Source organism: Entelurus aequoreus, linkage group LG16, assembly GCF_033978785.1.
Source record: "Entelurus aequoreus isolate RoL-2023_Sb linkage group LG16, RoL_Eaeq_v1.1, whole genome shotgun sequence".
NCBI lineage: Eukaryota > Metazoa > Chordata > Actinopteri > Syngnathiformes > Syngnathidae > Entelurus > Entelurus aequoreus.
In genome coordinates this window covers 53,962,339-53,988,001 of record NC_084746.1, presented here as the reverse complement: position 1 = coordinate 53,988,001, position 25,663 = coordinate 53,962,339, and the positions used below count along the sequence as shown (strand labels likewise).

Here is a 25,663-nt window from a genome sequence, read left to right as displayed (position 1 = left end):
ATATATATATATATATATATATATATATGTCTATATATATATATATATATATATATATATATATATATACATATATCTTAATCTAATATATATATATATATATATATATATATATATATATATATATATATATATATATATATATATATATATATATATATTCCGAGCACTGTACAATGGATAGATTACAGTAACCTCGACATATATATATATATATATATATATATATATATATATATATATATATATATATATATATATATATATATATATATATAATTGACTGAAAGAGTGCGCACTTGCCGCGCGCTCGCCCGAGCGGCAAGTGTTTGATGAGCATTCCTCAACTTTCTCAGTCTTTTTTGCCACTTGTGCCAGCTTTTTTGAAACACGTTGCAGGCATCAAATTCCAAACGAGCTAATATTTGCAAAAAAAAATGAGTTTTCCAGTTTGAAGTATCTTGTCTTTGCAGTCTATTCAATTGAATATAAGTTGAAAAGGATTTGCAAATCATTGTATTCTCTTTTTTATTGACCATTTACACAAGGTGCCAACTTCACTAGTTTGTAATAAAATAGGCAGCAACAACTGAAAACTACGGCAAAATGATGCAATGTAACAAGAAAACTATATGAATATATATTGAAGCTAATAAATAATAACACATATCTATGGTATTAACCTTCAAAAAACACATGTGTCATACTGCAAATGATGCGATGATGTCATTTTGACATGCTTCCCGCCACCACACATTGTTTTACCGGCCCGTGGGAAACACTGATCAATAAAGTAATGCTAAGTTCCTAAAAAGTGACAAATAGCCTTGAAAGGATGCTGCACTTTAGTATGCGGTACTCTCCTCTTCGCCTGGAGCCCCAATCGTTGGTGTTGAATAAGAGCCCGTCTAAATCTCCCAAATGCGACACAAGAGGCCGTTCTGCTACTAATCGAGCTGCCGCTTAACGCCGCCTCGCTACCAACTTTGTTTTTTTCCTTCTATTTCCGAGGGCGCCTGTTATCATCAATTGGATATTCCACTCAAACCTAAAAGGAACATTTCTGATTATCGGCGAATTAGGACATTTCTGCCAGGCTACCTTTAATTGATGCACAAACCAACTCTCTAAGGACTGCAAAAAAAATGGCTTTCTATTTTACGACCTCATCTTTTCAGCGGCACCCTCTTTTAATGGCGTCCTCTCTCAATCTAGCCGCTGTCTATTTTTTTTCCCTCTTTCTCTCTTCCGTTAACGACGGCGGGGCGGCATAATAACACCTTTGTCTCGGATCTTCCTAATGGTGGCATAATTAGAAAATGAAAGGGCTGAGGCGATGCTCTCGCCACTCAAGCAGATCTGATTGCCACTGAGAGGAGTATCGATCCCGTTGGCTGCTTTTTAGAAGGCATTTTCAACATGGATCACATTGCCAGGCCTCATCGATCGCCGCACATGCATTCAGATGCAACGCCCGTCGCCGTTGAAATCCATCGTATTGACGTAACATTTGTAGGAATCGGGCCGCTTAGAAGCGGTTAGCGAGTCATTAGCATTTAACAATCAAGAGCTGGATACTTCTTCATCTAAGAAGATCAATTGATGAAAACCCGCATGCTATTGATTTGTACTTTGAAGCGCAGAGTGTGGAAAAGCTCTCGGTTTTTAAAGTTACGGATAGAGATGTCCGATAATATCGGTCTGCCGATATTTTCGGCCGATAAATGCGTTAAAATGTAATATCGGAAATTATCGGTATCGTTTTTTTTATTATCAGTATCGTTTTTTTAAATTTTTTATTTATTAAATCCACATAAAAAACACAAGATACACTTACAATTAGTGCACCAACCCACCCCATGTACACTCATTCACACAAAAGGGTTGTTTCTTTCTGTTATTAATATTCTGCTTCCTACATTATATATCAATATATATCAATACAGTCTGCAAGGGATACAGTCCGTAAGCACACTTGATTGTGCGTGCTGCTGGTCCACTAATAATACTAACCTTTAACAGTTAATTTTACAAATTTTCATTAATTACTAGTTTCTATGTAACTGTTTTTATATTGTTTTACTTTCTTTTTTATTCAAGAAAATGTTTTTAATGTATCTTATTTTATTTATTGAATTTTTAAAAAAAGGATCGTATCTTCACCATACCTGGTTGTCCAAATTAGGCATAATAATGTGTTAATTCCACGACTGTATATATCGGTTGATATCGGTATCGGTAATTAAAGAGTTGGACAATATCGGCATATCGGATGTCGGCAAAAAGCCATTATCGGACATCCCTAGTTACGGAGGTCCAAGGAAGCCTTGCCGTCCCACAGCAGCCGCACTGCAAAAAGTGAAATCTAAGTAAGATGAAATATCTCAAATAAGGGTAATATTTGCTTATTTTCTGTCTTCTCACTAAGCAGATTTTATTTTAGAGTGCTTTACTTGTTTTAAGGGTTTTGGTCTTAAATGATCTCAGTAAGATATTAGATTTAGATGTATTGGTCCCCTTGGGGAAATTCATTTTCACTGCCGTACATTTGAACAATAGACTTTACACATCACAAAACAAAAAATAACAAAAAGACATCATACATGACCAACACACATTTACAGGCTTGTCAGACAGGTCGGCCGGGCCTGCTGTTAAAGGCGGCTATAGCTGCAGGGATAAGGCTTTTCCTGAGGCGGGCCCTCCAGAATTTGATGGTTCTGTACCTGCGCCCTGATGGTAGTGGGATGATGTATTGGTGTGGTGGGTGAGTGATATCCTGGACTATTGTTTTTGCCAGTCGAGTGATGGACCTGTGGTTTAAGTCTGAAATGTTGGGTGTGGGTAGGCCGATGATTTTAGCTGCTATGTTTGTATATTACAGCTTGTTGCTGAGATTTGATGAGCTATATTGAGTAAAACATGCTTGAAACTAGAATATCAACTGTTGCAAGTATAAAACTGCTTTTTCAAAGTCATCATTTCTTATTTCAAGCATGAATTAAAAAATCATGACTTTGACACAATTGTGTCACATAATTAAAACAAATGCACTGCAAAAAGTCAGTGTTCAAAAACAAGAAAAAAATAAAATAAAAGAAAGAGTTCATGCACATTCAGATACATTTTTTAAAATTACAATTTAAAACATTTTGGCCGGGGGCCGGGCTGTATATATGCGCACTAATTGATTGAAAGAGCACGCACTTGGCGCGATGATGTCATGTTATCCATGGAAAAATGCATTTTTAGAGCATATGATTTGCCTGAGCGGCTCGTAGACCCCGAGAGTAACAAGATGTTGCCTTGTTGCCTTTCCATTAAGAACAATAAACTAGTTTTTAGTATAAGTTTGCTGGTTTCAAGAAATGTCATGCCGAGTGCATATCATTATGTCAAGATAATGGCACTAGCATTTACTTAAGAATATTTTTCAGCAAAAAGGTCTTTTTCTTTTTTCTAGCAAGAAAAGTGCACTTGTTATTAGTGAGAATATACTTATTTTAAGTATTTTTGGGTTCATTGAGGTTAGCTAATTTGACTTGTTTTGGAAAGTCTTGACAAGCCAAATGTTCTTGTTCTATTGGCAGATAATTTTGCTTAGTTCAAATAAAATACCCCTCATTTTTGTATTTTTTCCCCTTGTTTTTGAACACTGACTTTTTGCAGTGCGAGTCTGAAGCCTGGAAGTCCGAGATGTTGTTTGTGTGGGACATGCTTGACACGGACTACCATCTTCGCACGTACATAATTCAACACACCTAGGAAGGCGGGGGGGGGGGGGGCATTTTGATATTTTCCATTTGGCAAAAAACAGGAGTAAGGAAGTCGGTCATCCGGGAGGAGCTCGGAGCAGCTGTTCCTTCACATGGAGAGAAGCCAGTTGAGGTGGCTCGGGCATTCAGCCTGGATGCCTGCTGGGGTCCTCCCGAGTGAGCCGGGAGGAGGCCCCGGGGTAGACTTACAGTAGGACACGTTGTAGGGATTATGTCTCGCCGTGTTCCCCCCCCCACCCCCCCCACCCCCCTAGTGCAACTGGAAAAGGGGTGGCCTGAAACTGAAGAGTCTGGGCTTTTTTGCAGAGACTTCTGACCCCCGTGTCCTAGACCCCAATAAGCGGAAAATAATGGTAGGATTTAGAAAAACAAGGGCAGAAACCATCCCAATAGGTTTTGAATTGTTATTTGTACTAGAGATGTCCGATTATGGCTTTTTTGCCGATATCCTATATTCCGATATTTTCCAACTCTTAATTACCGATTCCGATATCAACCGATACCGATACATACAGTGGTGGAATTAACACATTATTATGCCTAAGTTTGTTGTGATGCTCCGCTGGATGCATTAAACAATGTAACAAGGTTTTACAAAATAAATGAACATGCCTCAAAACAGCAGCTTGGAATTTGGGACATGCTCTCCCTGAGAGAGCATGAGGAGGTTGAGGTGGGCGGGGTTGAGGTGGGGGGTTGGGGGGTGTATATTGTAGCGTCCCGGAAGAGTTAGTGCTGCAAGGGTTTCTGGGTATTTGTTCTGTTGTGTTTATGTTGTGTTATGGTGCGGATGTTCTCCCGAAATGTGTTTGTCATTCTTGTTTGGTGTGGCGCATATTTGTAACAGTGTTAAAGTTGTTTATACGGACATCGTCAGTGTGACCTGTATGGCTGTTGACCAAGTATGCGTTGCATTCACTTGTGTGTGTGAAAAGCCGTAGATATTATGTGACTGGGCCGGCACGCAAAAGCAGTGCCTTGAAGGTTTATTGGCGCTCTGTACTTCTCCCTACGGCCGTGTACACAGCGGCCTTTTAAAAAGTCATACATTTTACTTTTTGAAAGCGATACCGATAATTTCCGATATCACATTTTAAAGCATTTATCGGCCGATGATATCGGCAGTCCGATATTATTGGACGCCTCTAATGATAATGATGTTAACACATTTGCGATGAGGTGGCGACTTGTCCAGGGTGTATACCGCCTACCACCCGGATGCAGCTGAGATAGGCTCCAGCACACCCCGCACCCCCAAAAGGGACAAGCGGTAGAAAATGGATGGATGTTATTAGATGATAAATCAACAAAAAAGACATTAAAAAAATCTAATAAATATCTAACATTAATTATTGCCTAACAGAATCATTGTAAAATTCTTTAAAAAATACAGCATATACATTTATCTATAACTTAATAATGAATAATTAAAGGTGATATCATGCAGTATCGTATTTTTCGGACGATAAGTCGCAGTTTTTTTCATAGGGTGCGACTTATACTCAGGAGCGTGTGAAATGATTAACACATTCTAGTAAAATATCCAATAATATTATTGATGTCATTGACGTAAGAGACTAGACGTATAAGATTTCATGGGATTTAGCGATTAGGAGTGACAGATTGTTTGGTAAACGTATAGCATGTTCTATATGTTATAGTTATTTGAATGACTCTTACCATAATATGTGAGGTTAACATAGCAGTTGGTTATTTATGCCTCATATAACGTACACTTATTCAGCCTGTTGTTCACTATTCTTTAGACATTTTAAATTGCCTTTCAAATGTCTATTCTTGCTGTTGGCTTTTAGCAAATACATTTCCCCCAAAAATGCGACTTATACTCCAGTGCGACTTATATATGTTTTTTTCCTTCTTTATTATGCATTTTCGGCCGGTGCGACTTATATACACTAGCGTTCAAAAGTTTGGGGTCACATGTAAATGTCCTTATTTTTGAAGGAAAAGCACTGTACTTTTCAATGAAGATAACTTTAAACTAGTCTTAACTTTACAGAAATACACTCTATACATTGCTAATGTGCTAAATGACTATTCTAGCTGCAAATGTCTGCTTTTTGGTGCAATATCTACATAGGTGTATAGAGGCCCATTTCCAGCAACTATCACTCCAGTGTTCTAATGGTACAATGTGTTTGCTCATTGGCTCAGAAGGCTAATTGATGATTAGAAAACCCTTGTGCAATCATGTTCACACATCTGAAAACACTTTAGCTCGTTACAGAAGCTACAAAACTGACCTTCCTTTGAGCACATTGAGTTTCTGGAGCATCACATTTGTGGGCTCAATTAAACGCTCAAAATGGCCAGAAAAAGAGAACTTTCATCTGAAACTCCACAGTCTATTCTTGTTCTTAGAAATGAAGGCTATTCCACTAAATTGTTTAGGTCAGTGGTCACCAACCACCGGGCCGCGGCCCGGTACCGGTCCGTGGACCGATTGGTACCGGGCCGCGGCCGCACAAGAAATAAAAAAATATTATTTTTTTTAAAAATTAAATCAACATAAAAAACACAATATATACATTATGTATAAATATAAATCAATACAGTCTGAAGGGATACAGTCCGTAAGCACACACCATTGTAAAAAATAAATAATAATATTTTTTTTTTCTAATAATAATAATACTTGAGATTTATATAGCGCTTTTCTAAGTACCCAAAGTCGCTTTACATGTTAAAAACCCATCATTCATTCACACCTGGTGGTGGTAAGCTACTTTCGTAGCCACAGCTGCCCTGGGGTAGACTGACCCCCCCCCCCCCCCCCCGGTCCGTGGGACAAATTTTAGGTGACCCCAAACTTTTGAACGGTAGTGTATGTTTTTTTCCTTCTTTATTATGCATTTTCGGCCGGTGCGACTTATACTCCGGAGCGACTTATACTCCGAAAATTGCGGTGTGTTCCATGAGATGGTCAGAATTAGCATTCATGCGTGTGCAGTAGAAATGAATTGAAAATAAATAAGCTTACATTAAAAATGACCTGACAGGCTTTACTGGACATGCATGCTATTTGTTTTTCATTCCATTTGTTCCCCTCCTTGTGACTCTGCAACCTCCCATCCCGAGCATCAACCGGAAGCTCGTAAATCTTAAGGTCAGCGACCAGGAGAACGTTTCCCAATGCCCTTTGTTTGAAGAGTGACCCTTGACAACAACAACAATGTACATTTGCCAGGGTGTCTTGGAAGGGACAATGACTTTTTGATGTGGAAAAAAAAAAGGGAAGACTTACTGCACTGGTGGCCTTGGACCAGGACGTCTTTGATGGCCAGCAAGCCGTGCTGCCCGGAGGTTACGGCCTCAACCACAATCTGAGGGGAGGAGAGAAGACCATCAAATATGACGCATTGGACGGAGGACACCTGAGTGCTGCAGGACAATTGCATTATTTTCGCAGTAAGTCCAAGCTGATGGCTGCTTTTCCACATGAAATACTTCCATTGCATTTGAGCCCTAACAAGATCAACCCAGCATTAAGTCTATAAGCTACTTTAAGGAGAGTAACGTCAATAAATCTTATTTCTTGTCCCGTCTCTTTATTGTCCATGCTGCGTTATAGAAAACATTGGAGGCAGAACTTTGCTATTGGCTGAATTTATAGTTGTCTTTTTTTAACTGGACACTTTATTTTTACATTCTAAGTAGTGTCTCAGCGCCCTGAGATGGGTAGGTTGTGAGTTCAAACCCCGGCCGAGTCATACCAAAGACTATAAAAATGGGAGCCGTTACCTCCCTGCTTGGCACTCAGCATCAAAGGTTGGAATTGGGGGTTAAATCACCAAAAATGATTAATGGGCGTGGCCACCGCTGCTGCTCACTGCTCCCCTCACCTCCCAGTGTCATAACGGGGGGGTTTTCGCAGCTTACTGCGAGGTTTGTTCTCCCAGGACCCAAACAGACGATTCCGGAAAGGACTTGGAAGGTAGGAACATGATTTAATCTTCACTCTCAATTACAAACCCCGTTTCCATATGAGTTGGGAAATGGTGTTAGATGTAAATATAAACGGAATACAATGATTTGCAAATCCTTTTCAAGCCATATTCAGTTGAATATGCTACAAAGACGACATATTTCATGTTCAAACTCATAAACTTTATGTTTTTTTTGCAAATAATAATTAACTTAGAATTTCATGGCTGCAACACGTGCCAAAGTAGTTGTGAAAGGGCACGTTCACCACTGTGTTACATGGCCTTTCCTTTTAACAACACTCAGTTTTGGTTTGGGAAGTGAGGAGACACATTTTTGAAGTGGAATTCTTTCCCATTCTTGCTTGATGTACAGCTTAAGTTGTTCAACAGTCCGGGGGTCTCCCTTCTCACATTGCAGGTGCCACACATTTTCAATGTCTGGACTACAGGCAGGCCAGTCTAGTACCCGCACTCTTTTACTATGAAGCCACGTTGATGTAACACGTGGCTTGGCATTGTCTTGCTGAAATAAGCAGGGGCGTCCATGGTAACGTTGCTTGGATGGCAACATATGTTGCTCCAAAAGCTGTATGTACCTTTCAGCATTAATGGTGCCTTCACAGATGTGTAAGTTACCCATGTCTTGGGCACTAATACACCCCCATACCATCACACATGCTGCCTTTTACACTTTCACTCTAGAACAATCCGGATGGTTCTTTTCCTCTTTGGTCCGGAGGACACGACGTCCACAGTTTCCAAAAACAATTTGAAATGTGGACTCGTCAGACCACAGAACACTTTTCCACTTTGTATCAGTCCATCTTAGATGAGCTCAGGCCCAGCGAAGCCGACGGCGTTTCTGGGTGTTGTTGATAAATGGTTTTCACCTTGCATAGGAGAGTTTTAACTTGCACTTACAGATGTAGCGACCAACTGTAGTTACTGACAGTGGGTTTCTGAAGTGTTCCTGAGCCCATGTGGTGATATCCTTTACACACTGCTTGTTGATGCAGTACAGCCTGAGGGATGGAAGGTCACGGGCTTAGCTGCTTACCTGCAGTGATTTCTCCACATTCTCTGAACCCTTTGATGATATTACGGAGCGTAGATGGTGAAATCCCTAAATTCCTTGCAATAGCTGCTTGAGAAAGGTTGTTCTTAAACTGTTCAACAATTTGCTCAGGCATTTGTTGACAAAGTGGTGACCCTCGCCCCATCCTTGTTTGTGAATGACTGAGCATTTCATGGAATCTACTTTTATACCCAATCATGGCACCCACCTGTTCCCAATTAGCCTGCACACCTGTGGGATGTTCCAAATAAGTGTTTGATGAGCATTCCTCAACTTTATCAGTATTTATTGCCACCTTTCCCAACTTCTTTGTCACGTGTTGCTGCCATCAAATTATAAACTTAATGATTATTTGCAACAAAAAAAAAGTTTATGAGTTTGAACATGAAATATGTTGTCTTTGTAGCATATTCAACTGAATATGGCTTGAAAAGGATTTGCAAATCATTGTATTCCGTTTATATTTACATCTAACACCATTTCCCAACTCATATGGAAACGGGGTTTGTACGTCTAGTCTCTTACGCGAATGAGCTAAATAATATTATTGGATATTTTACGGTAATGTGTTAATAATTTCACACATAAGTCGCTCCTGAGTATAAGTCGCAAACTATGAAAAAAACTGCGACTTATAGTCCGAAAAATACGGTACTAGTTTTTTATCAAATAAAAGCAAAACTAGTTTTGAATGATCCCTGCCATTTGTATTCATTTCTTTAAAAAGGAGGTAAAAAAAAATGGTGGAATTTTTTTGTAGAAAAAACAACAAAAAAAGAGAGATTTAATTTGAGGCCATATTGCCCAGGCCTACTCTAGCATGTGCACAGCTGTTGTTTCTCCAGTCCAAATAAAGTACAAGAGTTGGACTAGCATGACCTGGTTTCTGAGCCCCAGGCTGGCGTCTGCTAAAACCAACGGTCCACAGCCGTGTCAGAGGGTGTGTCCCGGCAGAATGCCAGTTATTTACTTGCTGGTCTGCAGTGTGGTAAAAAAGGAAAAGGAATTTTAAAAAAAAAAGCAGGATGTGGTCCCTCGCTGCACATGTCATGTTATACATAGCAGGGCTCCATACATGCACTGTAAAAAGTGACATCTAAGTAAGATGAAATATGTCAAATAAGGGTGATATTTGCTTATTTTCTGTCTGATAAGATCATTCTTCTCACTAAGCAGATTTGATGTTAGAGTGTTTTACTTGTTTTAAGTGTCTAAATGATGTCAGTAAGATATTACAGCTTGTTGCTGAGATTTGATGAGCTATATTGAGTAAAACATGCTTGAAACTAGAATATCAACTGTTGTGTCATCAACACTCACAAGTAGAAAACTACTTTTTTAAAGTCATCATTTCTTATTTCAAACATGAAAATCATGACTTTGACACAATTGTGTCTCATAATTAAAACAGATGACAGCCAAATGGACTTTGCAGTTTTATTTCCAATGAAATAGAAAATACATACTCGTAGGGATGATGCTCGAACCCAGTTTTCCCGGTTGTTCGATAAGAAAAGAACCGAGTCCTCGGACTCGAATCCCTTTTTGAGACCACCATAGTAAAGACCACTATAGTAAAGAAAAAGAGTCGGTTCTTTATTCGAATCCCTGGGAACGAATCCCGTCCTGACAAGAAATGCCCTGCGGGACATCACAAGAAATGACGTCACGTAGCTCGGTCATTTGTCACGGTGGGGTGCGGCGTGCTGCGGTTCGTGTTCCCGGGACGCAAAACTGACGGCTCCGGACGAAAGCGTGCAGGTAGGAGATGATTTATTTCTCATAAATCATACACATTACAACAGACAGGAACGAAACAAAAGGAAAGTGTGCATCTATCGCACGAGAAGCTACAGCAAAAACTTACTTAGCACAGGAATACGAGAAGCTAAGGTAACTTTAGCACAGGAATCATGCGCTCGAAAACCGGAATGCTAACGTAACTGTTGCAAATGCAAACAATGAAGCCACGACCAGTGACCGGAAAAGGCAGGCTTAAATACACTGCAAAAAGTGACATCTAAGTAAGATGAAATATGTCAAATAAGGGTGATATTTGCTTGTTTTCTGTCTGATAAGATCATTCTTCTCACTAAGCAGATTTGATGTTAGAGTGTTTTACTTGTTTTAAGTGTTTTGCTCCTAAATGATGTCAGTAAGATATTACAGCTTGTTGCTGAGATTTGATGAGCTATATTGAGTAAAACATGCTTGAAACTAGAATATCAAGTGTTGTGTCATCAACACTCACAAGTAGAAAACTACTTTTTTAAAGTCATCATTTCTTACTTCAAGCATGAAAAAAAAATCCTGATGCCGAGCGCATATCGTTATGTCAAGATAATGGCACTAGCATATTTAATTTAAGAATATTTTTCAACATATTGAGGAAAAAGGTCTCTTTTTTTCTAGCAAGAAAAGTGCACTTGTTATTAGTGAGAATATACTTATTTTAAGCTATTTTGGGGTTCATTGAGGTTAGCTCATTTGACTTGTTTTGGAAAGTCTTGACAAGCCAAATTTTCTTGTTCTATTGGCAGATAATTTTGCTTAGTTCAAGTAAAATACCCCTCATTTTTGTATTTTTTTTCTTGTTTTTGAACACTGACTTTTTGCAGTGTAGAGTCTCTGATGAGCAACAGGTGCGAAGAATATCTTATTTTCAATAAGGATGAAAGTATTTCTCATAATTCTTCTTCTTTGTACTTTGTAAGCACTATTCATTTGAACAAGCTCTTAAAGTGGATCATATCAGTACGATGTTTCACTTCTTTACTTCATCCATTCCATCATTTAATTCCGCATCATTTTAGCTGTTTGCAATTTTACCAAATGATCGAACTTTAATATTTTTGACTCAATAAATAAAGTGTTTGTATGTTCTCTATATCCAACATTATGTATCAGTCTAATTGATCTTTTTTGTAACACGGTTAACGAATGTAGCACACATTTGTAGTTATTTCCCCACATTTCTGCACAATAACTCAGATATGGTAATACTATAGTAGCGAGCAGTAGAGAATGTGAAGTGATTTGTTAAACCGAATATTGTGTGTTTTTTTCCATATACAACAACCTATCTGGACTCCATAAGAGAATCGATAAGGAATCGGTTCGATAAGAGGATTCGATAATAGACTCGAACTCGATAATTTCTTATCAAACATCTTCCCTACGTACTCATATAGTAGTACAGTTGGCACAGTACAGTAAACTGACAGTTAAAGGCCTACTGAAATGATTTTTATTTATTTAAACGGGGATAGCAGATCCATTCTGTGTCATACTTGATCATTTCGCGATATTGCCATATTTTTGCTGAAAGGATTTAGTAGAGAAAATCGACGATAAAGTTGGCAACTTTTGCTCGCTGATAAAAAAAAGCCTTGCCTGTAGCGGAAGTAGCGTGACGTCACAGGAGCTAGTATTCCTCACAATTCCCCGTTGTTTACAATGGAGCGAGAGAGATTCGGACCGAGAAAGCGACGATTACCCCATTAATTTGAGCGAGGATGAAAGATTCGTGGATGAGGAACGTTAGAGTGAAGGACTAGAGTGCAGTGCAGGGTGTATCTTTTTTCGCTCTGACCGTAACTTAGGTACAAGGTCTCATTGGATTCCACACACTCTCCTTTTTCTATTGTGGATCACGGATTTGTATTTTAAAGCACCTGGGATACTATATCCTCTTGAAAATGAGAGTCGAGCACGCGAAATGGACATTCACAGTGACTTTTATCTCCACGACAATACATCGTTGACGCACTTTAGCTACGTAGCTAACGTGATAGCATCGGACTCAAATGCAGATAGAAACAAAATTTTAAAAAACCCTGACTGGAAGGACAGACAGAAGATCAACAATACTATTAAACCATGAACATGTAAATACACGGTTAATAATTTCCAGCTTGGCGAAGCTTAACAATTGAAACTAACTACGGAGTGGCGGCGGCGGGCGTTGTAGCTTTCGACGACACCTCGGCCGCCATCAGAGTCGGCAAGAAACATATATTTCCCCAAAGTTACGTACGTGACATGCACATAGCGACACGCACGTACGGGCAAGCGATCAAATGTTTGGAAGCCAAAGCTGTACTCACGGTAGCGCGTCTGCTATCCATCTCAAACACAACACAACCTCCTGATTGTGTTGCTGCAGCCAGCCGCTAATACACAGTTCGCACCTACAACTTTCTTCTTTGCAGTCTCCATTGTTCATTAAACAAATTGCAAAAGATTCACCAACACAGATGTCCAGAATACTGTGGAATTAATAGATGAAAACAGAGCTATTTTGTATTGGATTCAATGGGGTACCGATACTTCTGTTTCACTGGCTACGTCACGCGCATACGTCATCATCCAAAGACGTTTTCAACCGGAAGTTTAGCGGGAAATTTAAAATGTCACTTTATAAGTTAACCCGGCCGTATTGGCATGTGTTGCAATGTTAAGATTTCATCATTGATATATAAACTATCAGACTGCGTAGTAGTGGCTTTCAGTAGGCCTTTAATATTTAAACATTTAACATGTGACATTTCAAACTACTTTGAACAGAAATAGTTCATGCACATTCAGATAAATTCCTCAAAATCACAATTAAAAATGTTATATATGTATATATGCGCACAATGACTGAAAGAGCACGCACTTGGCGCGATGATGTCATGTTATCCATGGAAAAATGCATTTTTAGACCAAATATTTGCCTGAGCGGCTAGGAGACCCCGAGAGTAACAAGATGTTGCCTTGTTGCCTTTCCATTAAGAACAATAAACTAGTTTTTAGTATAAGTTTGCTGGTTTCAAGAAATGTAATGCCGAGAGCATATCATTATGTCAAGATAATGGCACTAGTATTTACTTAAAGGCCTACTGAAAGCCACTACTAGCGACCACGCAGTCTGATAGTTTATATATCAATGATGAAATCTTAACATTGCAACACATGCCAATACGGCCGGGTTATCTTATAAAGTGACATTTTAAATTTCCTGCTAAACTTCCGGTTGAAAACGTCTTTGGATGATGACGTATGCGCGTGACGTAGCCAGTGAAACAGAAGTATCGGTACCCCATTGAATCCAATACAAAATAGCTCTGTTTTCATCTATTAATTCCACAGTATTCTGGACATCTGTGTTGGTGAATCTTTTGCAATTTGTTTAATGAACAATGGAGACTGCAAAGAAGAAAGTTGTAGGTGGGATCGGTGTATTAGCGGCTGGCTGCAGCAACACAACCAGGAGGACTTTGACTTGGATAGCAGACGCGCTAGCCGACACTAGCCGCCGACCGCACGGATGATCGGGTGAAGTCCTTCGTCGCTCTGTCGATCGCTGAAACGCAGGTGAGCACGGGTGTTGATGAGCAGATGAGGGCTGGCTGGCGTAGGTGGAGAGCTAATGTTTTTATCATAGTTCTGTGAGGTCCGGTTGCTAAGTTAGCTTCAATGGCGTCGTTAGCACAGCATTGTTAATCTTCGCCAGGCTGGAAAGCATTAACCGTGTATTTACATGTCCATGGTTTAATAGTATTGTTGATTTTCTGTCTATCCTTCCAGTCAGGGGTTTATTTCTTTTGTTTCTATATGCAGTTAAGCACGATGCTATCACGTTAGCTCCGTAGCTAAAGTGTTTCGCCGATGTATTGTCGTGGAGATAAAAGTGAAGTGAAGTGAATTACATTTATATAGCGCTTTTTCTCAAGTGACTCAAAGCGCTTTACATAGTGAAACCCAATATCTAAGTTACATTCAAACCAGTGTGGGTGGCACTGGGAGCAGGTGGGTAAAGTGTCTTGCCCAAGGACACAACGGCAGTGACTAGGATGGCGGAAGCGGGGATCGAACCTGCAACCCTCAAGTTGCTGGCACGGCCGCTCTACCAACCGAGCTATACCGCCCCGAAGTCACTCTGAATGTCCATTTCGCGTTCTGGACTCTCATTTTCAAGAGGATATAGTATCCCAGGTGGTTTAAAATACAAATCCGTGATCCACAATATAAAAAGGAGAGAGTGTGGAATCCAATGAGCCAGCTTGTACCTAAGTTACGGTCAGAGCGAAAAAAGATACGTCCTGCACTGCCTCTCTAGTTCTTCACTCTAACGTTCCTCATCCACAAATCTTTCATCCTCGCTCAAATTAATGGGGTAATCATCACTTTCTCGGTCCGAATCTCTCTCGCTCCATTGTAAACAACGGGGAATTGTGAGGAATACTAGCTCCTGTGACGTCACGCTACTTCCGCTACAGGCAAGGCTTTTTTTTATCAGTGACCAAAAGTTGCGAACTTTATCGTCGATTTTCTCTACTAAATCCTTTCAGCAAAAATATGGCAATATCGCGAAATGATCAAGTATGACACATAGAATGGATCTGCTATCCCCGTTTGAATAAATAAAAATTCATTTCAGTAGGCCTTTAACGTATATTTAGGTTCATTGAGGTTAGCTACTTTTACTTGTTTTGGAAAGCTCTGACAAGCCCAATTTTCTTGTTCTATTGGCAGATAATTTTGCTTAGTTGAAATAAAATACCCCTCATTTTTTATTTTTTTGTTCTTGTTTTCGAACACTGACTTTTTGCAGTGTATAAGAATGTTATCTGACTCAGGTGTCGCCGTCCACGTGCCCGCATTACCGTGTCAAGCCTGGAGTGTCGCCCGGCCGCACGCCGAGGCTTCGCCGCACGTCTCAGAGATTCCTTTTGTAGCCTTGAAATGTGGAGGCGGCGACACTTCCCATTGTCATCAGGGAGGCAGGATGCCTTCAGATAAGGCCGTCTAATTATTAATGCCTTTTTTTGTGTCACGCCGCCGCATATGAAAGCCAATATCCCGGCTGACAATTATGGCCTCATTACAGGCTAATTTGAAGAAAATGAAAAGGCTAAGCACTTCATATATCGCCAGCAGACAAATGAACTGGACCTCGCTGCCTAATTGAAATCCTTTGTTTGTGCACACAGACATCAGTCAGGCATTCTAATAGCTGCCATATAATTGATTCCCGCCGTCAATGATAGCGCCCGGCGTAATTGGGCCTGACCCGCGGAGCCGACGTATACACGCGGGACGCCCGCCGTGGCGTTGTCATCAGAAAGTTCAGCCTCCTCGTTTGTCAGAGGGACAGGCAGCAGGCAAACACTCCACGCCGCGCCCGCCTTTTCCCCGAGGGAGGTGGCTAAGTAGTACATTACAGCGGGATTGATTAGCTCGGCCGTCGCCACTACTGTATTGTATTGGAATCAAGACAGATGAGGACATTTGGCTTTTTTTTACTCACGCACCCCAAACACTGAAATCTAAGTAAGATGAAATATCTCAAATAAGGGTGATATTTGCTTATTTTCTGTCTGATAAGATCATTCTTCTCACTAAGCAGATTTGATATTAGAGTGTTTTACTTGTTTTAAGTGTCTAAATGATGTCAGTAAGATATTACAGCTTGTTGCTGAGATTTGATGAGCTATATTGAGTAAAACATGCTTGAAACTAGAATATCAACTGATGCACAGTACAGTAAACTGACAGTTAATATTTAAACATTTAACATTTGACATTTCAAACCATTTTGAACAGAAATAGTTCATGCACATTCAGATAAATTCTTCAAAATTAAAATTAAAAAAAAGTATATATGTATATATGCGCACTAATTGACTGAAAAAGCATGCACTTGCACGATGATGTCATATTATCCATGGAAAAATGCATTTTTAGAGCATATGATTTGCCTGAGCGGCTAGGAGACCCCGAGAGTAACAAGATGTTGCCTTGTTGCCTTTCCATTAAGAACAATAAACTAGTTTTTAGTATAAGTTTGCTGGTTTCAAGAAATGTAATGCCGAGTGCATATCATTATGTCAAGATAATGGCACTAGCATTTACTTCATTTAAGAATATTTTTCAACATATTGAGCAAAAAGGTCTCTTTTTTTTTTTTCTACCAAGAAAAGTGCACTTGTTATTAGTGAGAATATACTTATTTTAAGCTATTTTTGGGTTCATTGAAGTTAGGTAATTTGACTCTTTTTGGAAAGTCTTGACAAGCCAAATTTTCTTGTTCTATTGGCAGATCATTTTGCTTAGTTCAAATAAAATACCCCTCATTTTTGTATTATTTTTTCTTGTTTTTGAACACTGACTTGTTGCAGTGCGTTGCTGCATGCATGATGCTTCCCTTACATCAGGGGTGTCCAAAGTGCGGCCCGGGGGCCATTTGCGGCCCGCAGCTAATTGTTTAGCGGCCCGCCACACATTCTGGAAATGCTATTGCAAAAAATTAAAAATAACCATTAAAAAAAGTGGAATGAGGTGAAATCTAAAGAGGAAAAGTTGCAATGTTGACACAAAGCTGTTTGTTTTTCTTTTGTCTTTCTTTATTTTGCTTTTTTTGACATCGCTCAAAAAAAAAAAAAGTGTTTAAATTCAATGTTATAATCAATTATTGACCTATTCAAGACTCCAATTACTTCAAATACTTCACTTTCATATGTTTTATGTGGAAAATATTGCATATTTTGTGTGGTTGCCATATAAAAACAATGTTTTCTTTGACATAAGAGCATAAAACAAACAGGACAGATATATCTGAAGTTGATCTCGTAATTTAAGTGTTGAAAGTAAAACAAATATATGATAAAAATGTATCACTATATGAGGGGGACCTTTTGGATCCCAAATATATTTAATTTATCTTTTCACTGTGATTGATCACAAATAATAATGAATTAAAATCAATAGTGTCCTGCATTATTGATCTTTTTAGGGTTTCAAGTACTTCACATCAAACATTGCTTTCTGAATGTTTTGGGCGATGGGGAAAATACTGCATATTTCACTTTTACTATAAAAAACAAAGTTGTCTTTGACAGAAAAGGCATAAAACCTTTTTTTTTAAACGTTATATCAACCTGAAGTTGATATAGAGATTTACTGTAAGCGTTTAAATCAATAAAAATAATAATAATTTGACTTATTTTTAAAATTTTAATGACTGTGACGCTTTATATTTATATATTTTGTTATGATTTGAAAATGAAAAAAATCAAAATGGCCCCCGCATGCTTTAATTTGTGTGCGGCCCTCAATGGAAAAAGTTTGGACACCCCTGCCTTACATAGTGTGGGGAAAAAATATATAAAAACTTCTCAGGATGACCCCACACAGAAGTAATTATTTCAACAAAAAAAAAGAAATGCGCATGACGACGAAGGCTTACAGGCAATTAAAAAATAATTAAGAATCAGGTGGCTTCCCTTTGACAATTGTGTAGGTTAGCAGGCAATTAAAGACGCCTATAATTAGTGTGGTGTTCTTAATTAGTGACACTTTCCAGCTTTCTCCGTATAGCTGCGGGTTGGAGTGAACAGATCATTAGCCTTTGCAAGTGCATGCGGCGATACAGCACATGCAAAAGTACTATCTTACTTTTTACCGTTTGCTTGACTCATAACGACAAACCAGCGTTCATCTTGTAATAAACATGCAAAAGTTGACAAGAACCAGAGCTATTTTTTTTAGAGATGTCCGATAATGGCTTTATTGCCGATATCCGATATTCCGATATTGTCCAACTCTTAATTACCGATTCCGATATCAACCGATACCGATATATACAGTTGTGGAATTAACACATTATTATGCCTCATTTTGTTGTGATGCCCCGCTGGATGCATTAAACCAGGGGTCACCAACGCGGTGCCCGCGGGCACCAGGTAGCCCGTAAGGACCAGATGAGTAGCCCGCTGGCCTGTTCTAAAAATAGCTCAAATAGCAGCACTTACCAGTGACCTGCTTCTATTTTTTTAATTTTATTTATCTACTAGCAAGCTGGTCTTGCTTTGCTCGACATTTTTAATTCTAAGAGAGACAAAACTCAAATAGAATTTGAAAATCCAAGAAAATATTTTAAAGACTTGGTCTTCACTTGTTTGAATAAATTCATTATTTTTTTACTTTGCTTCTTATAACTTTCAGAAAGACAATTTTAGAGAAAAAAAATACAACCTTAAAAATGATTTTAGGATTTTTAAACACATATACCTTTTTACCTTTTAAATTCCTTCCTCTTCTTTCCTGACAATTTAAACCAATGTTCAAGTAAATTTATTTTTTATTGTAAAGAATAATAAATAAATTTTAATTTAATTCCTCATTTTAGCTTCTGTTTTTTCGACGAAGAATATTTGTGAAATATTTCTTCAAACTTATTATGATTAAAATTCAAAAAAAATTATTCTGGCAAATCTAGAAAATCTGTAGAATCAAATTTAAATCTTATTTCAAAGTCTTTTTCATTTCTTTGAAAAAAAAAAATTCTGGAAAATCTAGAAGAAATAATGATTTGTCTTTGTTAGAAATATAGCTTGGTCCAATTTGTTATATATTCTAACAAAGTGCAGATTGGATTTTAACCTATTTAAAACATGTCATCAAAATTCTAAAATTAATCTTAATCAGGAAAAATTACTAATGATGTTCCATAAATTCTTTTTTAAATTTTTTAAAAAAAGATTCGAATTAGCTAGTTTTTCTCTTCTTTGTTTCGGTTGAATTTTGAATTTTAAAGAGTCGAAATTGAAGATAGACTATGTTTCAAAATGTAATTGTCTTTTTTTTGTGTTTTCTCCTCTTTTAAACCGTTCAATTAAGTGTAAATATCATTAATTATTAATAATAACATAGAGTTAAAGGTAAATTGAGCAAATTGGCTATTTCTGGCAATTTATTGAAGTGTGTATCAAACTGGTAGCCCTTCACATTAATCACTACCCAAGAAGTAGCTCTTGCTTTCAAAAAGGTTGGTGACCCCTGCATTAAACAATGTAACAAGGTTTTAAAAAATAAATCAACTCAAGTTATGGAAAAAAATGCCAACATGGCACTGCCATATTTATTATTGAAGTCACAAAGTGCATTATCTTTTTTAACATGCCTCAAAACAGCAGCTTGGAATTTGGGACATGCGGTTGAGGTGGGCGGGGTTGGGGGGGCGGTGTTGAGGTGGGGGGGGGGGGTAGCGGGGGTGTATATTGTAGCATCCCAGAAGAGTTAGTGCTGCAAGGGGTTCTGGGTATTTGTTGTGTTGTGTTTATGTTGTGTTACGGTGCGGATGTTCTCCCGAAATGTGTTTGTCATTCTTGTTTGGTGTGGGTTCATGCACATTCAGATAAATTCCTGAAATTACAATAAAAAAATGTTTGGCCGGAGGCTGGGCTGTAGATATGCGCACTAATTGACTGCAATGTCGTCATGTTATCCATGGAAAAATGCATTTTTAGACCATATGATTTGCCTGAGCGGCTAGGAGACCCCGAGAGTAACAAGATGTTGCCTTGTTGCCTTTCCATTAAGAACAATAAATGAGTTTTTAGTATAAGTTTGCTGGTTTCAAGAAATGTAATGCCGAGCGCATATCATTATGTCAAGATAATGGCTAGAGATGTCCGATAATATCAGGCTGCTGATATCATCGGCCGATAAATGCTTTGAAATGTAATATCGGAAATTATCTGTATCGGTTTCAAAAAGTAAAATGTATGACTTTTTAAAAGGCCGCTGTGTACACGGACGTAGGGAGAAGTACAGAGCGCCAATAAACCTTAAAGGCACTGCCTTTGCGTGCCGGCCCAACCACATAATATCTACGGCTTTTCACACACACAAGTGAATGCAAGGCATACTTGGTCAACAGCCATACAGGTCACACTGAGGGTGGCCGTATAAACAACTTTAACACTGTTACAAATATGCGCCACACTGTGGACCCACACCAAACAAGAATGACAAACACATTTCGGGAGAACATCCGCACCGTAACACAACATAAACACAACAGAACAAATACCCAGAACCCCTTGCAGCACTAACTCTTCCGGGACGCTACAATATACACTCCCCGCTACTCCCTACCCCCCACCCCCTCATCTCAACCCTGCCCACCTCAACCTCCTCATGCTCTCTCAGGGAGAGCATGTCCCAAATTCCAAGCTTCTGTTTTGAGGCATGTTAAAAAAAATAATGCACTTTGTGACTTCAATAATAAATATGGCAGTGCCATGTTGGCATTTTTTCCCTATAACTACAGTTGATTTATTTTGGAAAACCTTGTTACATTGTTTAATGCATCCAGCGGGGCATCACAACAAAATGAGGCATAATAATGTGTTCATTCCACCACTGTATATATCGGTATCGGTTGATATCGGAATCGGTAATTAAGAGTTGGACAATAACGGAATATCGGATATCGGCAAAAAAAAAGCCATTATCGGACATCTCTAATAATGGCACTAGCATTTACTTAATTTAAGAATATTTTTCAACATATTGAGCAAAAAGGTCTCCTTTTTTTTTCCAGCAAGAAAAGTGCACTTGTTATTAGTGAGAATTTACTTATTTGAAGCTATTTTTGGGGTTCATTGAGGTTAGCTAATTTGACTTGTTTTGGAAAGTCTTGACAAGCCAAATTTTCTTGTTCTATTGGCAGATAATTTTGCTTAGTTGAAATAAAATGCCTCTAATTTTGGTTTTTCTTGTGTTTGAACACTGACTTTTTGCAGTGCACTACTACCATTGTTATTAGAGCGAGATTCAATCTCCAGGGAGCCCCAAAGTGAAAGCATTTGACCACACTGGCTTTGCCTTCATTTGTCTTACAGTGGTCAGGCTTTTTTTCCGGAGACTCTCCACGGTCTCTCCGGTTCCACGCACCTCTCGTTAACCGCCTTTCCTGTCTCGTGTTGGGCAGCGAGAAAACTCAGCAGTGTCTCTTGTTAACCAAGTTATCAGGCTGGCTTAGGTTGGAGGGCACGATGAACCACCGCTACCACCCACCACTTGGCCATAAGGAAATAATTCACAGCTCCAGTTGGAAGGTAAAGGTGTCTCTCTGCATCAATTAACATTTGGTGGACCCGGGGAACAAGACCGGGGAAGACTAATAGCCAGGCGAGTGTGAAATCAGCCGGCAACTCTGTGCACTGGTAAGCCAAAATGAGCTTGAGAGAATGGGAGATGGAGGAGAGAAGGAACAGATTACCATGGATACCGGAGGTCGCCTCACTAATCAATACATGGTGCTCTGAATGAGCCGCCATTGTTTGGGACCTCCTCAAAGAAGAAGCTTTGTCTGGTTGCCAAGCAGTAAGAAATAGCCGTATTCCGCATGGACATGAACATTCTTCACCTGGTAGAAGTTGGGCCAGTAGGTGCTGACGGCCAGCTCCACCTGAGCCCAGGAGCAGGTCGCCGGGCCGGACATGTTCCAAACGGGCATCCCCATGGGACTGTTGTTCTCCTTGATGTAGATGTTAAGGTGGCCCGGGTGGCTGTTGTCCCTGCCGCCGATGTAGTAGTGGAAAATAACGCAGTGGGTGTCGTTCTCCCTCAGCTGGGGGGTCAGCAGTAAGGCCTTCTGTCCGGAGAAACGTCCCGACGTGTTGACCATCATGAAGGCGGAACCTGCAACAATAGACCACAATTGACCTTGAATATAAAGCAATTGCATAGACTCAAAGTTAGGGATGATACTCGAAACCGGTTTTCCCGGTTGTTCGATAAGAAAAGAACAGAGTCCTCGGACTCGAATCCCTTTTTGAGAACCGGTACCCGTTATCGAGACCACTATAGTAAAGAAAAAGAATTGGTTCTTTATACGAATCCCTTGGAACGAATTTAGTCCCGACCAGAAATGCTCCGTGTGACATCACAAGAAATGACGTCACGTAGCTCAGTCATTAGGCTCAGATAGCGAAAGCAGGAAAACAATGGACGGGAAAAAGCGCTCCAAGGTGTAATAGAGTTCAAAACAAAAGCTATAATCCAATGAATAACTTTACTGAGAGATTTGAGCAGGGTAAAACACATGACCAACACTTTTACCACCAACCGGAAACATAGCAACCAGGCTAGCAACGCACCTCCTTTACGGCAGCTGTCGCAACGTTCTTAAAACAACCGCAGCACATACATATATATACAACATATATGACACCGCAGCACATACATATATATATACAACACTGCAGCACATATATATATATACAACACTGCAGCACATACATATATATACAACATATGACACCGCAGCACATACATATATATACAACACTGCAGCACATACATATATATACAACACTGCAGCACATACATATATATACAACACATCTCCCTTTTTGAACTTTTGTTTTTCTTTCCTTGTAAACGTTACAAAATCACACTGTAGATGTGTTGTTTGTCTAATTATAAATAATGCAGACGAGGCGTGTAGGCTGAGTTCTTGACGTTTACTTTCACAGCGTGCTCATAACCTAACCGTGTGACGACATGCAACAACACTTTTCGGGGCTACCGCGCATGCTCGTCAGTCCCGTTGCATGCTGGGTAGTGTAGTTGTTATATTCCCTGGCAGCTCATAACATTTTTCCCCCTATAAAGAATGTTAACGCAATAAAGTGTATTTCTTTTTTTTAGCTTTAACTTTTCATTTTTAGCATTGTAACCACATTTGCAAACAACTTTTCTCTTCATAGAATTTTCTTTCAATAAAGAAATAAAGTGCAAAAATGTCTAAGCATCATAACAATAAGGCTGCAGCTAACGATTATTTTTCTATCGATTAATCTATAGATTATTTTTTCGATTAATCGGTTAATCTATAGATTATTTTTTCGATTCATCTATAGATTATTTTACCTTTTACCGATTATTTTTTATTTTATTTTATTTAAAATGAAGATGAAAAAATAAAAGTAGGCCAGTTTTTTCAAAAGGCATGGCTTTTATTTACAAAAAAAAAAGTATGGCCACTAAGTCAACATTGACAACAACATGACAAAATATTCTGTAACAATGTAAACATTTAAAACTTTTAACATTTAACAAAATTAAAAGTAGCTTATTTGCTTTTTAATGTGCAAATATAAAAGTAAACATCCAGTGCAAATCTTAATATTCTGCAATAGTATAAGCATTTCAAAAGTAAAAGTATTGCTTATTTGCTAAAATGTGCAAAAATAAAGATAAACATCCAATACAAAAAAGTGCCAATCTAAATATTCTGGAGCACTGTAAACATTAAGTATTGCTTTTAAAATGTGCAAAATAAACATCCAGTCCAACACAGTACACAATAACCAATTCTACTCATTCCAGTGAGTGTCTAACAGTTGTAATGAAGAAAGGTTAGCATGTCTACTTGCTTTGCTTCTTTTCTTGTTTACAATATTCCCAGCAGCTGAAAATAGGCGCTCAGAAGGGGTCGATGTGGCTGGAACTGAGAGGTAATTAGCCTTCACCTCAAACCAGGACTGCGAGCGAGCTGAGCTGCAGTTTAAGTTTCTAGTAGGTCAACGGGCTCATAGTGATGTTACTAGTAGTTGACTGGGAGGTGTTTATTATCATTTGGGGAGAGTCCGCTGCCTGATGCTCACCTGCTAAACACCTATCTACTCCACGCTGAAGCGCTGACTACATGCGCTATGAATACACACTGCTGATTGGCTGATAATGCTTCGTGTGTACCAATCAGATGGTTGTGTGGATGGGACAATGCTGCGTGTGTACCAATCAGATGGTTGTATGGGTGGGACAATGCTGCGTGTGTACCAATCAGATGGTTGTGTGGGTGGGACAATGCTGCGTGTGTACCAATCAGATGGTTGTATGGGTGGGACAATGCTGCGTGCTGAGACAGAGGAGCAAAGCAACTTGTTAAGACTTTAGCAGCTAAAGTTAGCTTTAGCTTAGAAACTCGTTCGGTACACCCCCGTACCGAACCGAAAGCCCCGTACCGAAACGGTTCAATACAAAACACATACCGTTACACCCCTAGCAGATACAAATGACACATTCATGTTTTTGTGTAATGATGACAACGTATGCTAACGCGGACGATTGACTAGTTGATGGTTGATGGTTTTCTTTTCAAATGTTCGTTCATAGCCGTTGTGCTGCTATGATAGGCCATTTCCGCTCGACACAGTGTGCATACAACAACATTATTAGGCTGTGTATTGAAATACTCCCACACTTTTGACGACTTTTGGCGTGCGTTTTTCCCCTCGCTCGCACAGTCTGCTTTGCGCTCCGCCATGACGGTAGTGTGACGTAAATATGCGACGCGTCGACGCACAAAAACGGCGTCGACGTATTTACGTAACCGATGACGTCGACTACGTCGACGCGTCGTTTCAGCCTTACATAACAAACAACTCACTTGCTAGTGAAAGTCACAACTATGGTACCAGGTTAGCCCTAAGAGGTGCTTTCACCCGTCTTAAACCCAAAAGTGATGTTTTGAAAAAGACTGTAATGTATAGGGCAATCACTTACTGGAATCGACTTCCACAATATCTGGTATCAATCACCAGCAGAGTGGGTTTTAAGAATAGACTAAGAGGAGAAGTATTGCGGAAAGAGATTATTCTAGATTGTACCTAATGTCATGACTGTTTTTATTGACTATTTTATTGATTATGGGACAAGCAGTAGAAAATGGTGGATGGAACTTTTTTCGTCACTTACTGTTTGTCTTTGGTACACTAATGTATATATTTTAGGCCATTGGTTCTTTGTTTTATTTATTTTTTGCAAAAATATATATATATCTATTTTTATATTGCTCTTTTTATCTTTGGTATGAACAATATTATGTAAACTCGAAGTTATTATTATTTTTTTGGTTCTTTGTTGTTGCTATTTTTGTATTACAACATTTTATTATTTGATCATGTTGTACTGCATTTTAATCTTTTGTTTTGTGATTGTGTGATGTTTTTTGCCTGGACCCCAGGAAGAATAGTCTCCACTGCGGTGTAGACTAATGGGGATCCTTAATAAACTATAAACTA

The 25,663-nt window shown here is 39.0% G+C and overlaps 1 protein-coding gene across 1 annotated transcript in view; it reads right to left on the bottom strand.

Annotated features, from left to right (window-relative positions):
• The window catches only part of LOC133631225 (receptor-type tyrosine-protein phosphatase mu-like), a 202,213-nt gene that overhangs the window by 15,225 nt on the left and 161,325 nt on the right, over positions 1 to 25,663 (bottom strand). The window contains exons 3-4 of the mRNA XM_062023383.1: positions 22,000 to 22,274; positions 7,042 to 7,120 (exon numbers count right to left, since the gene is read on the bottom strand). Of these exons, the coding sequence (XP_061879367.1) occupies positions 7,042 to 7,120; positions 22,000 to 22,274 (354 nt within the window). The remainder of the gene's footprint in view (positions 1 to 7,041; positions 7,121 to 21,999; positions 22,275 to 25,663) is intronic.